Here is a 16,486-nt window from a genome sequence, read left to right as displayed (position 1 = left end):
ACATACTCTCTGCAGAGAGATGAATTCAGTCACTTAGATTTTCTGGATGTTAGAGTCGGCATGTAATGGATATTCGGTAAGAGAAGAACAGCATGAGGTTGGAGGGATGGCAGCCATTTCTAGGACTTTGGTTCCCCCTCTTTAATGCACAGTCTGCCTGCCCTCTTCCTGCTTGGGTGTGCACTCTGACCCACCTCTTCTGCTGCTGCTTAGTGGATTCATCATCTTTCTGAGCCAACTGGAGTCTTTGGGAGCAGGACATTGTGCAGGCTCTCTTCCCTCTTGTCTCCAACCTCCAAATCCCACATCACAAGTTCTAGCCGCTGACTTTCCCCATGCACAGCTAAGCCAGAGGTCAAGATTTGCAGCTTGGCCATTGCATGTGAAATTGCTACTTGTTAGGGTCAGAATAAATCAGAAACGTACAGATAAATCATCTGCTATACTCTTGTGTACTCTTTGGTTCAAAGCACTGTATGGGTTGAACTTAAATACTTTGAAAGTAAAGAGTGATTTGTGTACAAACATGTGAAAAGTTAGTTCTTTTTATAGAACCATCATGTGCAAATAAAGAAAACATTTTAAACCTATCCACTATTAGCCTCGATACTGGATGATGATTGCCAGGAGGAAGGGATTGAGTATACTGGGGAAGAGCCTGGTAGCTTTAGCTGTCATTTTCAACCTATAGCTTTAATGCTGTCATCATTTCCAAAAGAATATGTGACTCTCACCCATTTTTATTTTGCAAGAAGCCAGTACAGTGGGCCAGCCCCGTGACGCAGCAGTTAAATTAACACCTTCCACTTCGGCGGCCTGGGGTTCACCAGTTCAGGTCCCGGGTGTGGACCTACACACCACTTGTCAAGCCACACTGTGGCAGGCGTCTCACATATAAAGTGGAGGAAGATGGGCATGGTTGTTAGCTCAGGGCTAGTCTTCCTCCGCAAAAAGAGGAGGATTGGCAGCAGATGTTAGCTCAGGGCTAATCTTCCTCCCCCCCAAAAAGAAAAAGCCAGTGCAAGTTGCTGTAGAGCGTGCTTTCAGTAGAAAGACTTACCTATAAAATGTTCTTCTCTTACTCATTTCCAATCTTAGAAACAAGTAAATATTCCAAGTGTTTTGCATCTGAAAAGAAATATCTCCCTTTGGTATCATTTCAGGTTCCTAAACCTTTCTCTGGCCCAGTAAGACTGCATTCCTCCAATCCTAATTTGTCAACGCTAGATTTTGGAGAAGAGAAAAATTATTCCGATGGCTCTGAAACCTCATCAGAATTTTCTAAAATGCAAGAAGACCTCTGTCATATTGCCCATAAAGGTAAATGAGTTTTCTTTCTTCCTAATGTGTTTGATGAAAATGTCAAATGCATGTCTGAATGTGGGATGTCTTTGGAGAAGCTATCTTAGTTGGTTCGTTTTCTGCTCTATTAGGATTTTGGGCAATCTAATTTTTGTTTTATTTTATTTCCCTGTCGGGAGGAAGTATATTAGCAAGAAGTTTCTTTTTAACCCCTTAGGGGAGATAGTGAACATTAGATATCATTTAAAAGCTGAGCAATTCATATGCTGCTCATGGGAGGGTAAACTGGTACTTTTCTGGAGGGCACTATGGTATTATGGTTCAACTTTTTTTTAATCTTCCTATCTTGTGATTCTACTTTGAAGAATTCACTTGTAAAAATTAAAGTTTGTCCAAATAAAGATATCCATCATAGCATTGTTTATCATATCAAAAATGAGAAATAGCTTCATTAGCCATCAGGGTAATGCAAATTAAGGCCATGATAAGATATTATTGTACCCCTATTAGAATAGCTAAAAAAACCCCAAAAAAACCAATACCAGATGCTGGTGAAGATATGTAGAAACTGGATCTCTAATGCATTGCTGGTGGCAATGCAAGATGGTATAGCCGCTCTCAAAATAGTTTGGCATTTTGTATGAAAGTAAATGTACACTTACCGTACAACCCCACATTCACATTCCTGGGCATTTATCTCAGAGAAATGAAAACTTAAGTCCACACAAAACCCTGTACACTAATGTGCAGAGCAAGTTTATTTGCTTTAGCCAAAGACTGGGACAACCCTAGTGTCCTTCAACAAATGCGTGGTTAAGCAAATTGTGGGACACCCATGCAATGGAATACTACTCAGCAATAAAGAGGAGCGAACTATGGATACACGCAACAAGTTGAAGGGATCTCAGGGGCATTATGCTGACTGAAAATAGCCCATCTCAAAAGGTTACATAGTGTTTGATTCCACTCATGTAACACTTGAGAAGGAGTAAAATTATAGAGTTGGAAAAAAGATTAATGGTGGCCAGGGATTAGGGACAGAGACGAGGTATAGGGGAGGAGTATGGGTGTGATTATAAAGGGTAGCAAGAGGGATCTTGGTGGTGATGGAAAGTTCTGTATCATGATCGTGGTGGTGGTTCCATGAATCTGCACGTGTGAGAAAATTGCATTGACCTGTGTTTACACACACATACACAGACGAGAGCATGTAAAACTGGTGAAATCTGAAGAAGAGCCATAGATTATGCCAGTATCAGTTTCCTGGTTTTAATATTGTACCGTAGTTATGTAAGATGTTACAACTGTGGGAAACTGGATATAGGTACCCATGACTTCTTTGTACTATTTTTGCAACTTCCTGTGAATCTGCAATGATTTCAAAATGAAGTTTTTAAAAAATCAGAAATAACCTAAATGCCCAACAGTGGGGAATTGAATTGTTTTGATGCAGTCTAGTCATATAATAGAATCCTCAACAGCCACAATAATAAAAATAGCTACCTTTTACTGAGCACATAGCTGTCGTGTCGGATATTTGCTAAGCACTTTACATGCACTGTTTCATTTAATTCTAGCCGCAACCTATGGACTAGGTATTATTGTAATCTTCATCCCCCAGACAAGAAACCTGAGGCTTAGAGAAACTGAAGAGCTTCCTGAGGCTCACATGGTAGACAGTGGCCGACCTGACACTTGAATCCTAACATGCCTGCCCCAGAGTCTGTTCCTCCCCTGGTGTCTTGCTGCCCATACAGATGGCGTGGCCATGGTTGTTTTTATAGATGTAGAAAGATGTTCACAGTATATCATTGAGTAAAAATATAGGTCAAAAAACAATATATAGGGATGATCCCATTTTTCTGGAAAAAATAAACTCTATAAATCCAGCATATATAGGCATACTAAAAAGTCTGGAAGGATACACGCCAGCGTTTTAGTGATGGAGGCTGGAGTTACAAGTACTTATTATCTTATTTCTGCTTATATTGTTTTTAATTTCATATATTTAACATTTTCTTAAGGGAGAAAGTGAATTAAAAATTTTTAAATGGGAGGGCAGGGCCTGAATCGGGAGGAGAGAAGAGAGTCCCTCTGTTGCCTTCCTCTCCTAGCCCCGTATTCTCCTTCCTTCACGTTATTGATTCCTTCCGCTCTTTTCCCTTACCCTGCAAGCCTAAGTCATGGTGGTTATGAGAAAAGCATTTCATGCTCTTTATAAATTCCCACCTCAGACTTTGTCTTCGTTCCCATTGGCATTTTGCAGAAGTGCTGTTGTACAATCCATCTGTAAAATGGAGAGACTTCCCTGCCCACCCCTCCAAGCTCTGCACACCCCCTCGTGTGCTCTCGAGCATTGAAGGGTCAGTTGTCATTCAGGCATTGCGTTTGAGGCTTTCTAGGAGGAACCTCCTGTAACATACTATTACTCTTTAATAATATGAACTGTCTTTAAAAACAAGAAGACAGTACCTCCCTGCAGAAGGGAAATATGCCGGATTTTGCCTGCATTGAAGACGCTGCTTCCCGCAGGACAGAGGTCACCATCATGAGTCGATCTGCTGGCTCAGTCCCCTGCAGGGGCCCAGCCTTGTGGAAAGTCTGTTATGGGCCTCAGCCAGCTGTTCCGTTTTTCGGGCTTTGTGAAAACCAGCTGGCTGCAGAGCTGCCACGTACCTAGACTAGGTCAAGGTTGTGCTTCAGGAAACGTTTGTGCTTATTCAGCAAGAGCCTGTGCCCCCTGGGCTCGCAGACGGTGCATTCCAGAGGGAGTCTGGGAAGCTGGGGTTCGTTGCTGGGGTTTTGAAGTGCACTGGCCAGACGGACAGATGGCCAGGAGTCCCTGTACACAGGCCGTACCTCAGAGGCCTCGTGGAATAAAGATAGTTCCCAGGTTTGCCTTGAGTCCTGCGACCTGGCCTGTTTTCTCACTTCCATGCTTTCAAACTCAGAGCATCTTGACCTGTTTCCTGTTAAACCTGGTTTTGTTCCTGCTGGTTCTATTGTACTTTCTTGACTGCATCACAAATCTGTTGACTGATTCTGGAGCAGCTGAACGAAAGCAAGGATTCCACTGATGTTGAAACTTAGTCTGTGTTACCTACGTTTCCTTCACCTTGTTACGTGCATCTGAATTCTCCCTATTTTGTAGGAGTTAGATCAGTTGGTAGGCAACCAATGTATACCCAGCATAGTGGAAAAAGTCCTTGTTACAGACTGTAAATCTGATTTTTATGGCATATCATTGAACTAATTCTCATCAGTTGTGTGTCTGGCTTTGTGTGTATGTTGACACACATATGAGCAAAGAGACAACAAAACGTACTAAAACTTCAATGTCATTAAGTAATTTACGTTGCATATGTTAGCTTTTACATTTCCCAAAAATTTATTTCATAGGTCACTTTACCCATAAAATACGTTAAAAAACAAAAGGAATTTCATGACTAAAAATGTTTGGAAAACTGCTGACTGTGGTCCTCTTTGCATTTACAAAAGAAACAGTACATCTTAAAGGCCCTGATAAGTCCCGCAGTAAAGGAATCTGTTAGCTTTGTTTAACTCAATGATTTTCAATGTTATTTGGGAAACTCCTCCCCATCTGTTAACACCCTAGAACTAAAGTTCTGAGAGACATACTTCAGGAAACACTGTAAATAATAAGGCTTTTTGGAGCGAATCCTGTGTCCTGGCTGAGTCAGAAGACAGGCTTTCTAGGCCGTGTCTGTTACTGACTTTGACCTGGCTGGTTAACCTCTCTGGGCCTCAGTTGCCTCATTGTGTCCTAAAGTAGTTGTCCTGACACTTTTGGCTCTCAAATTCTGTAATTATCTTCTATGAGTAATTATTCTACACTGAATAGAAATAATTCCTACTGTTGCTTACTGTTACAAGGAGATTTTATGCGGGAGTGTTCTCTAAGTAATAAAAACAGAAATGACCAAATTTGGTGAGCAGATTTAGGATGAGAAAGCAATGAATAGTAAAGGACTGGGGTGGGGGCCACAGGTGGAAATGGATATTCACATTCTGCCTTGAAAGGGAAAAAATGAAGTTTTACTGGTACTTTTCCTGCAACCTGTGGAAAGTGTCTTCAGTGGGAGAAATCTGCATTTGCAAATGGAAAGACTAAAAGTAGAACAAATGTAAACTCCAGTAAATTATTTGTTATTCCTTTGTTTCTGCATTCTTTTCCTGTGTTGAGTTTTAATTGAATCGTCATTTTCTGAACTGTTTTGAGCTTTTGGAAGCATTGAATAAAAAGCCAAGTATGTCACAGTGACATCACTATCATAGATTGAAAGCTACAAGATATACATGACTTGGGCCAGCCCGGTGGCACAGTGGTTAAGTTTGCACGTTCCACTTCGGCGGCCCAAAGTTCTCTAGTTGGGATCCTGGGTGCGGACCTACACACCGCTTGTCAAGCCATGCTGTGGCAGACATCCCACATATAAAATAGAGGAAGATGGGCACACATGTGAACTCAGGGCCAGTCTTCTTCAGCAAAAAGAGAAAGATTGGTGGCAGATGTTAGCTCAGGGCTAACCTTCCTCAAAAAAAATATAGATATGGGGCCGGCCCTGTGGCCGAGTGGTTAAGTTCGTGTGCTGTGCTTCAGCAGCCCAGGGTTTCACCAGTTCAAATCCTGGGCACGGATGTGGCACCGCTCATCTAGCCATGCTGAGGTGACATCCCACATGCTACAGCTAGAAAGACCCACAACTAAAAATACGCAACTATGTACCGGGGGGCTTTGGGGAGAAAAAGGAAAAAATATATATATATGTATACACACGCATGACTTAAAGAAAAGCCAGATCATTTATAAAACATAGTTTAGAATTCAGCATAAAAATCTTCTGAGTAATTGTATTTATGTAAATTATCAGGAAATAAGGAGAACCATTTAATTAAATTACATAATGTCCCTAAATCAAAGAATCATTTGGATACATTATGAATTAGCAAGTATTTTAAAACCATGGACATCCTGTGAAGTTTGCAAATTGGAGGAAGCAGATTACAGAAGATCAAACCAACCCAGATATTTTAGGACTGTTAACATTTTAAAGAAAATTCACCTAAATGTGGTTTTCATTAAAAAGATGGAAAGAAAAGTAGAGTCCAACTGTGGGTTGAATGCTGGACAATAGCATGTTTTCTCACTGTTTTCTTGAAACACTCTTGAGTGGGCGTTATCCACGTATACAGATGTGGAAATGAGAATTTGTCCAAAATCTAAACGGCAGCATAGTGGTAGAGGTAGGACTTGGGTTCACGTTTGCCTTATTGCAGGTTGTCTTTCCCTCGTACCACGCTGCCTCCGTAGAGGTGGTGTCCATCGTATTCACAACTGTCTGCCCAAAGATCTTGTTCTTTTCTGTGCCGAGCAACTGCTGGGAAGGAGCATATTCAACAGTAGAGCTCAGGTGGATTAAGAGTCCAGGTGTCCTTCAGTACCACCTTTCACCATCCATACATGCTCTCTATACTCTCACCGTCTAAGTCAATGAAAGAACAGCCTAGAAGCCTGTAGAAACGGGAAAGGGTAGTGGTCACCAAGAGTCTGTTGCATGATGCTTATGGCCTTTGGTTCTGTCAGAAGCTCAATCTGTGTCCCACTCTGTTCATACAACGAGGGGTCTGGGAAATGGCTGAAAGCAGTCTGAGAGGGCCCGGCCCCATGGCTGAGTGGTTAAGTTTGCACGCTCCTGCTTTGATGGCCCCAAATTTCGCTGGTTGGAATCCTGGGCGCGGACGTGGCACCACTCATCAAGCCATGCTGAGGCGGTGTCCCACATGCCACAACTAGAAGGACCCACAACTAAAAATATACAACTATGTACTTGGGGGCTTTGGGAGAAAAAGGAAAAATAAAATCTTTTAAAAAATAAATAAAAAAAAATAAAAGCAGTCTGGGAAAGAGATGAGTAAACAGATGCCATAATTGTCTTCCAATATTTGACCACCCCAGAAAAGAGGAGGTAGTCCTGTCTGACAATGAGGAGATACTGGGGCAAATGTCAGCTTAGGAATAGGAAGGGCTTTCTTACTCCCAGAAGCGTCTGAAGACAGTGGACTGCGTTAGGAGACAGCGGATGCTCTGAGGAGCATGGGCCCAAAGACCGTTTGGCGAGGAGGTTCAAGATGGAGAGGAGTTGTCCTTCTGTGTGGCGGCTGGCCTTAGTGATCTTTGAGGTTCTTTGTAGCTCTGAGCATCTAAGACTTTTATGTGGTTTTGTTTGTTATCAGATATCCACAGATGTGATACACTCATTTTGCTCTTACTATTTTTTTTTAAACTTTTTATTCTTTTCTAGAATCATGTAAGAAATTAGTAAGAAAACACTCCTGTTACAGAGAATATTCCTGATCTTTGGGATCCTGGGTCTTTTTTGCTTAATATAAATATGGTGCCCCCTGGGCAGCCTCTGACCATTGCTCTGTGTGTGCTGGATCGTTAGGCCACTGTGAATGACTATTTCAGTGTCCTCTGAGTGGGTCTAAACAGTCATTTAAGAAATTTAGTGCATGGGGATCTGGTCCCCTCAGCCCTTTGTCAGGTGATTTAGAAAACGCTTTACACTTTAAATGAAGTAAATTGACTATAGGAGTTTCTTTCTGCTGATTTTATGCCCACCACTGTCATCTCAGCTATACATTTGGAAACAAATGATACATATTCTGCCAACTTTTAAAATTTTAATGGGAATCTTTTAGTTTGACTGAACACCCTGCTTTCCTGCAGGCCGTCTGAAGCCAGAGGAATTGATCTGATAAAGTAGCAGCCAGCTGAGTGCCACGTTTATTTAATTTAGAGCAATAAATGTGACGGTGACGAGGTGTTCCCCTAGGGACCCACTCAGATGGGTGCACATGTCCTGTGGAGTTAGAAGGCAAGGGGATGCGGGGCCATCTCAGAGGACATCAAATGCAGGAGTTAATTCTGCTCACTGTAGAAGGAGGCTGCCCTTCTGCCCGGCAGATTCCAGTCAGTCCCTCATTCACAGAACCTCTGCCCTGCGCGCTCTTGTTACAAGTGTTGTCCTGGCAAGAGAACAAAGCATCCTCCTAAAGCTGCCTCCCGTATTTCAAGAGACTGCAGTCAGCTCTGCTTTCATCCTCATGTGTCTCTTTCATCCTGTCACTATTATTATTGCAGTAACGTTTATTATTTCCTGTGTGCTAGGTGTTAGGCTAAGTGCTTCACCTGCATTATCTTATGTAATCCCATAATAGACTTAGAAAGAGAATGTTATTATGATCCTCGTGGATAAAGGAGGAGACTGGGGCTCAGGGGCATCATTTACTTGACCAAAGAGAATAAGTGATGGAGCTGGGAAGAATCCAGGGCTGATGGTGGAGCCCACTCTGTTGGTCACTCTGTTGTGCTGCCCATTATTTTGTTCAATTGAATTATTTAAATCAAAGAGCTAAGCATGTGCCAAAGAACATTGTTAGAAAATTTGAGTACCTGTTGACCTTTGACCCCATCTTCTGTCAACAGAAGCACCATAATTTGTGTGTATGTGTATCTGTTTAAACAAATTGTTTATTTGTACCATGACTTTGTGAAGATGTTCTCAATCCTTTGCTAAACACCACAACCTGAGACAAATTCAGCAACAACCTATGGAGTGGTTAGATTGTCCCTGTGGCTGTGAAATGAGGGAAGTAAGTCAATAATGCGTATTAAGTTTCAATGATACTAAATAGGCCACTCTTGAATAACAAAACCTCTAAAAATCCAACCCCGTGGAATTCAATAATATGCCAGGCCATTCGAGAAGAAGTATGTCTCAGTCTCTTCCTTCTTCCTACCCTTCTCAAACAAAATGCAGTAAAGGAGATCAGAAAGATAATATTCAAATATGATATCAATAATTTCAATGACAGTTTCCCCATCCCTAGGAGATATCTCGTACATTATGTGATCAGAACTTGGTGAGTTTTTTGCCATTTGTGTTAACAGTTTTTAAAACTTCAGTTCAGGCACCTGAGTGCCTAGCAGTGCTGAGCTCTCACTCCGAAGGCTCGCTAACGTGAACGGAGTGGCTGAATGCCACGTTTAGAGGTGGGACTTCTGGGTCAAGCAGCTGAAAGGACTAACAAGGAAGAGAGTAGGTAACATCTTATTTTGAAATAATTTCAAACTTACAGACAAGTTGCAAGAATAATACAAAGAACTCTCATATATCCTTGATGGAAATTCACCATTTATTTTACCTCTTTCTTTCTACACACACATGCATTTGTGCACACGTGCCTGTTTCTGAACCATGTGAGAGTAGGAATCATACATCATTGTCTTTTTTTTTTTTTTGATGAGGAAGATTGTCGCTGAGCTAACATCTGTGCCAATCTTCCTCTATTTTATGTGGGATGCCACCACAGTGTGGCTTGATGAGCAATGCTAGGTCTGCGCCCAGGATCCAAACCTGTGAATCCCAGGCCACTGAAGGGGAGCACGCAAACTTAACCGCTATGCTGCCGAGCCAGCCCCACATCGTGTCTTTTTTTGCACCTTTATACTGTAGTGTATGTTTCCTTAGAGATATTCTGTTACTTAACCATAGTTTAGTTATGAAATTCAGGAAATTTAACATTGAAATAGTACTTTTATCTATTCTACCTTCCATATTCAAATGTTATCAATTATCCCAATAATATCCTTTAATAGCACCTTTCCACTTCAGTGCAGAATCTAGTCCATGATCATATATTGCATTTAATTGTCATGCCTCTTTAGTCTCCTTTTATTGGGAACAGTTCCTCAGTCTGTCTTTCTCTTTGATAAAATTGGCACTGTTAAAGAATACAGGCCAATTTTTAAAAGTAAGATGTTCTTCATTTTAGGATTGTCTGATGCTTCCTTATGATCAGACACAGCTTGTCTATCCCTGGCCAGCACACAGCAAAAACGACTGTGTCTTGTTCATGGTATATTACATCCCGAGGCACACGCAGTCCTCTGACTCTCACTAGTGATTAATGGGGTCATCTGGTCAATGGGCTGTCTAGGTTCTCTGCTGCATTGTTACCATTTTCCCCTTGACAACCGATAAGCTTTGTCTTCAAACATTTCCAGTCTTTAGGGACAGAGACAAAACTAAGTGTTGATAACGGAGAATCCAGAAGTGTAGTGCTTTCAAGTGTCAAAATATCTTGATGATAAGTCATAAAATCATAGTATTTTATAATGAATGGGGGCCTTTAGAATTGACGAATTTGTGTGATTTAAAAAATTTTAATAGACTTTATTTTTTAGAGCACTTTTAGATTCACAGCAGAATTGAGCAGAAAGTAGAGTTTCCCCTCATACACACACACACACACACACACACACACACACACAACTTCCCCTACTATCAACACCCCTCCAGAGTTGTCCATTTCTTAGAATCAATTAATCTACATTGAAACATCATTATGACTGAGAGTCTGGAGTTTACATTAGGGTTCACTCTTGGTGTTATTCATTCTAAATGTGTTCTTTAAAAGTCAATTTTAGGGGCTGGCCCCATGGCTGAGTGGTTAAGTTGGCATGCAAGCCCAGGGTTTCGCCAGTTTGGATCCTGGGTGTGGACATGGAACCACTCATCAAGCCATGCTAAGGTGGCGTCCCACATGCCACAACTAGAAGGACTCATAACTAGAAATATACAGCTATGTGCTGGGCGGTCTTTGGGGGAAAAAGGAAAAATAAAATCTTAAAAAAAAAAAAAACGTCAATTTTAGGGGCCAGCCTGGTGATGCAGCAGTTAAGTTCACACATTCTCCTTCGTCAGCCTGGGCTTCAGCTGGTCGTATCCCGGGTGCAGACCTGTGCACCACTTGTCAAGCCATGCTGTGGCAGGCATCCCACATAGAAAGTAGGGGAAGATGGGCACGGATGTTAGCTCAGCACCAGCCTTCCTCAGCAAACAGAGGAGGATTGGTGGCAGATGTCAGCTCAGGGCTAATCTTCCTCAAAAAAAAAAGTCAATGTTAGAGTGTACATTTGCTATGCTCAAAGTATTCAGGGCTGTTACTTTTCTAAGTTCTTTTGTAAGAAACACATTTCTCTGTATCTTGTTTTAATTATGCCCCTTCCTTTATTCCTTTTTATAATGATTATATCTTTATAGTTTACTTCACTTTAAGGTCAGCATTTACCATCATGTCAGCAGAGAGAGAGAAGCTGAAGCAGCTGATGGAGCAGGATGCCTCCTGCACCCCGTCTGCTCAGGTCATTGGTCTGAAGCACGCCCTGTCATCCGTAAGTTCCACATCTGTGTCACGGGAATGCCTGACAATGTGTCCAGGCCCACACATTTTTTATATTTTCCATCTCCATAGTTGTGTTGAAAATTCATGATTTCCATGGCCGTGTTGAAAATTCATGAGAAAACCAAACAAAGTATCCAAATTATATTCTAACCTTTCATGAGGTCTGCTCGTTCCAAACACCAAAACTGAGCCCACCCCAAGTCTTACTAGCTAATATTTTATTGAGCATTAAGTACTTTAACTTTGGTTCCCTCCTCTTTATCTTGATTTTTCTGTTTCTGTAAAGCTTTTGTTTTGTGTGTGTCTTACAGACATTTGTCTGTTTATGCTTATAAAATCTGATGGTTTGGAGATTTCTGTACCTAAGGCTTCACAAGCTTAGATTGACTTTCCAAATGACAGGGAGCAGAGTGAAATTTTGAACTCACACATTACTGAGCCTATCTACCACTCTTTCAAAGATATGAAAGTTATTTTATTTGATTTAATACTACAAAACATTTAGCTTTTTTCCCCCTATGGACACAAAGAGATGAGTCATACAGAATGTCAGGCAATCATTATGCCTTCACAGCATCAAAGGAATCACTGTCAAGCCTCAGATCTTTTTCAGTAAGCTGTTCTGTCATTTGTTCACTCTCCTTTCTTCATCGATTCCCTTTGGGCTGCATTGAAGTCCATTATCCTAGAACTCTGTTTTGAATACCTGATGTTGTCTGGTTGCTCACTCTGGATCTGTCAAAAAGCTGGAGAACTTTTAAAATAGCCTGCTTATGTGCTACTACTCTTTGCTTGTTTTGGAATTCCTCCCATAAAAAGAGTGTGTGAGCACATGTGAAATTGCCATCTGAAGCAATGCTGAACTTTCTGTTTAGGGTCAGGTAGGGGAGATGGATTTTAGGATCTTGTTTTCAGAAGCTAATTCAGGCTTTGAGAGAACTAGAAAATATCCATTCATGTTTTCAATTCATCATGTTACGGAGAAAAGTAAAGTAATTCTTTTTTTTTTTTTAAAGATTGGCACCTGAGCTAACAACTGTTGCCAATCTTTTTTTTTTTTTTCTGCTTTATCTCCCCAGATTCCCCCCAGTACATAGTTGGATATCCTACCTGCAGGTCCTTCTAGTTGTGGCATGTGGGACGCCGCCTCAGTGTGGCCTGCCGAGCGGTGCCACGTCCACGCCCAGGATCCGAACCTGGGCCGCCGCAGCGGAGCGTGCGAACTTAACCACTTGGCCACAGGGCTAGCCCCAAAGTAATTCTCTTAGTGTAATGCTAATGATAAATATATTACCAGTGGTACATGTTGTTGTTGTAGAATACTTGAGGAATATTCACTCAGTTGAAAATTCCAAGTATGTTATCTTTGAAAGAAAGAAAGAATAACCCAGGGACTGGCCCCGTGGCCGAGGGGTTAAGTTCACGAGCTCCGCTGCCACGGCCCAGGGTTTTGCTGGTTCAGATCTTGGGCGTTGACATGGCACCACTCATCAGGCCACACTGAGGCGGCATCCCACATGCCACAACCAGGAGGACCTGCAAGTAAGATAGAGAGCTATGTACTGGGGGGATTTGGGGAGATAAAGAAGGAAAAAAAAACATTGGCAACAGTTGTTAGGCCAGGTGCCAATCTTTAAAAAAAAAAAACAAAGAAAGAAAGAATAACTTGCATAGAGTCTTAATGTTGTCTGCCTTGAGATGCTCCAAGTTCTTTAAGGTCAGACACGGGAACATCCCTTTTTGGATTGTAGTAGACAGCCAGCCATACAGTGGGTGCTTCTTTGGTTTGAGAGAAGCAAGGTGGTTCCTTTTTTGTTTTTAAAGTTTATTTTTTAGTGGTAAAGCATTTCTTACTGTTCCCAGTAGGTTGGCTTTTAGTGCATTTAGAAGATACCTCTGATGGGCTCCCCAAAGTCCCTTTCACTGTGGTTTTCCTCTCCGCTGCCCTCCTCCCATGCAGGTCTGGTCCCATCTTGTTCGTCTGCTTGTCTGGTGGAGGCCACGGAGACCCATTTGGCCGTGGTGTCCTAGGCCAAAGTTGTTACCTTTGCTAAGGAATTCACTCTCTCCCACGTTCAGGGTTTTGAAAATTTAAGATAAAACAGAATGATCCTTTCTTTTCTTTTTGGCTTGGATTCTTGATTAGATTCAAGACTTGTTTTTTAAAAATAAAATTTTTAGAGTCATCTCAGGGCTATCAGAATGGATATGTTTATGCTGTATCTGTCATCTTGGTATTTCTCCTTCTTCTGCCTGTGGCTTACCAAGGAAAGAGAAGCTACTAACATGACCCATTTTTCAGGCCATACTAGGATTCTAGCCTCTGCTATAGGTTCCAGCCGCTTATATATACTAAGATATCAGTGACATATTGGCCAGAATAAAGTGAGTGCCCCGTGGAGATTGTTACATATAGGTGGGTGAATTAAGAAACATTTGCTCTGTTTCCTAAATAATCTTCAAGAATTTCCAAATAACCCATTCCATCCATAGTTACTGAAAAATAAAGCCAAAATCCGTGTTTGAGATCCAGGCAGTGGATTAGCCAGTGCCACATCCTTCTGAGCTCTCAGCAGGTAGACCTGTGGGCCCTGATGGCTGGGAAAGGCTCAGAGCTTTTTGGAAGAGAGTCAGGAAGACAAACAGATAGGATGGATCTGTGTGCAAGCACCTGGGGAGCTGACTGTGGCAGCATCTGGGGGATAATCAGACAAACTTTCCAAGACAGATCATCTGGAGAAGAGTTGATGCACAGGATCCCAGCATGAAGGAAGCATCTCCCTTTACCTTCGAGCTAGTTCCTTCCTAGTTGGGAGGCTGGGATAGGGAATCAGACCTGCCCGGGGAGAAATAAAAAGAGGTCCGGGGTGGGCTCACGTGTGCCCACATCTCACACCTACCCCCCATTTTCAGGGCCCTGGTCCTTAGCCTTGATCCAGGTAAGTGAAAGTGAGTTGTTTTTTTTAAAAATCAAATATCTTAGTCATGAAGAATGAATGAAACAGTTATCCACCTATATTGGAAAATAATAAAATTAATCCTCCACAACATCCTGCTTCCCAGCATACTTCCTAGGATCCAGTTCCACTGGTGTGGAAATTATATTACATTAAAATATGTCCAGTGGTAAGGGGTGGGAGCAGCATCTTCTTTAAAGATGAGGAAGCTTCAGATCATGAGGAAGGAGGTAGCGAAAGAGACTACCAGCAGCCAGGAAGGAGGAGGGGCTGTGAAACCCCCAGTCATAGTAAGAGCTGAAGGTGTTTGTGATGCCCTCTCCCCCGAAAGGAAAGCCCTACTGATTCCTCCTGCCATCTCTGGAAATGAGATTAGAGAAGGGCCGTGCCTTCCAGAATTTAATACCTTTTATCTCCCAGGCATCTCAGAGCCAGTATCCTCTTAGATAGCATTCAAGGGAAAAGTGCAGGAAGCGCCCCCTCCGGGCTCCGTCACACTGGGCCCACTGCTGTGCTTGTCTGAAACATCTATTTATTAACGGAGCCCCACTATTTTTAACATGTTCCAGGCCCTAGCCCAAAACACAGATCTTAAAGAACGCTTATGCAGAATCCATGCTGAGTCTCTGCTCCTCGACCCCCCTGCTGCTGCCAAGTCGGGTGACACCCTGGCAGAGGTGGGTAAGACTTCTTGTCTGGTAAGGTCTTGCCACCGCCACCCCCTCCCATGTTGCCCTCCGCCCAGTCGCTCGGTCTCCATGCTTCTCCCTCTCGGGGGTGCTCACATCGTACCTGCCTCCCACCGCTGCTGCCGGGCCTGGGAGCTGCTGGTTCCAAGGCTTTCTTGGGAATATGCTGTTAACTGCTTTTTGTCTTCAAAACTCTTCTTCCCTTGGTGTTTCTTTACCCCGTATCCCTCCTCAGTATCGCCCTTTTCGCCAGGTATTGCTGGAGTGGGAACTGGAGAGAGACGAGCACTTTCTCCTTTTGCTTCTGAAGAAACCTGAATTTCTCTGAGCCCCAGTCCCGATTCTCTGCCCGCGTCCTCTGCTCCCTCCGTGAGAACCACTCTCCTCTTTCCTGTGGCTGTTCCCTTCTCCCTTTCCTGGGGTTTTTTTTTCCTTTTAAAAAACACAGCTGTACACTCTGAGGGGAAAAAAAAATAATGTATTACAGTTGAAGTGTGTCAGTCAGTTCATAGTATGTTAAAAATGTCTTTTCTCAACACTGGGGATGTTTATCCAAAATATTCTTCGAATGTGTTTAATATGAGAAATTTCAGAAAACTATAACTGGATTACTTGAAAAGTAAGTAGAAAAGGGTAATAAGGGTTAAAACTGTTTTTAGCTGTCTCTTATATTTGTGTGCCTGCCTTGGATGTGCTAAATTTTTTATTAACAAGTTTATTAGACTGAGTGCATTTAAAAAAAAATAGGGAAGGTAATATACAACAGGTGTGTGTGTGCGTGTAAATTTTTAAAAGGCGTTGCTAATGTTTAATCTTAGTCCTTCTTTTTCCTTTTCCTGTCCTCAAAGAAAATAAAACTCTCACATAATACCTCCCCCCGCCCCGGGGAGGGGAGTTGTGTCGGGTCACGTGAAGACCAGGGGCTGAATCAGTCAGTGCACAGCCCGAGAGGCCCCGGCATCCACAGCCGTGTGCATTACGGGCTGTGCCTCGTGCTGATGGACCCTCTCTCCTGATGGGGGAGTTACCTGCTCTGCAGAGGCCGCAGGCTTCTTATTTCTTCTACACACGTGTCACTTGACTGAAATTCCTCTACACACGCACTACCCCCAAGAGATCTTTTCAGTCATTTTAGCCCAAACCTAACCTGAGTCTCCTGCAGGATTGAGCGTCCAAACATTACCTGTGGTGGCCTTCATTTTAGGCCTGGGCAAAGACATATGCTCACCGGATGAGCTCTCTTTTGAATCTGCATATTGGCTAAAG

At 42.5% G+C, this 16,486-nt stretch overlaps 1 protein-coding gene across 7 annotated transcripts in view; it reads left to right on the top strand.

Annotated features, from left to right (window-relative positions):
• The window catches only part of OSBPL3 (oxysterol binding protein like 3), a 173,052-nt gene that overhangs the window by 111,617 nt on the left and 44,949 nt on the right, over positions 1–16,486 (top strand). For 5 of the 7 annotated variants that reach the window (XM_046669449.1, XM_046669450.1, XM_046669446.1 and 2 more), the window contains 3 exons: positions 1,164–1,320; positions 11,433–11,563; positions 15,101–15,208. In XM_046669449.1, coding sequence (XP_046525405.1) covers positions 1,164–1,320; positions 11,433–11,563; positions 15,101–15,208 — 396 coding nt within the window. The remainder of the gene's footprint in view (positions 1–1,163; positions 1,321–11,432; positions 11,564–15,100; positions 15,209–16,486) is intronic. The other 2 variants (XM_046669452.1, XM_046669451.1) reach the window with 1 other exon arrangement.

This window comes from Equus quagga, chromosome 8 (assembly GCF_021613505.1).
Source record: "Equus quagga isolate Etosha38 chromosome 8, UCLA_HA_Equagga_1.0, whole genome shotgun sequence".
In the NCBI taxonomy this organism is placed as follows: domain Eukaryota; kingdom Metazoa; phylum Chordata; class Mammalia; order Perissodactyla; family Equidae; genus Equus; species Equus quagga.
Note: the sequence above shows the minus strand (reverse complement) of the source record. Positions and strands in the feature narration are given on the sequence as shown.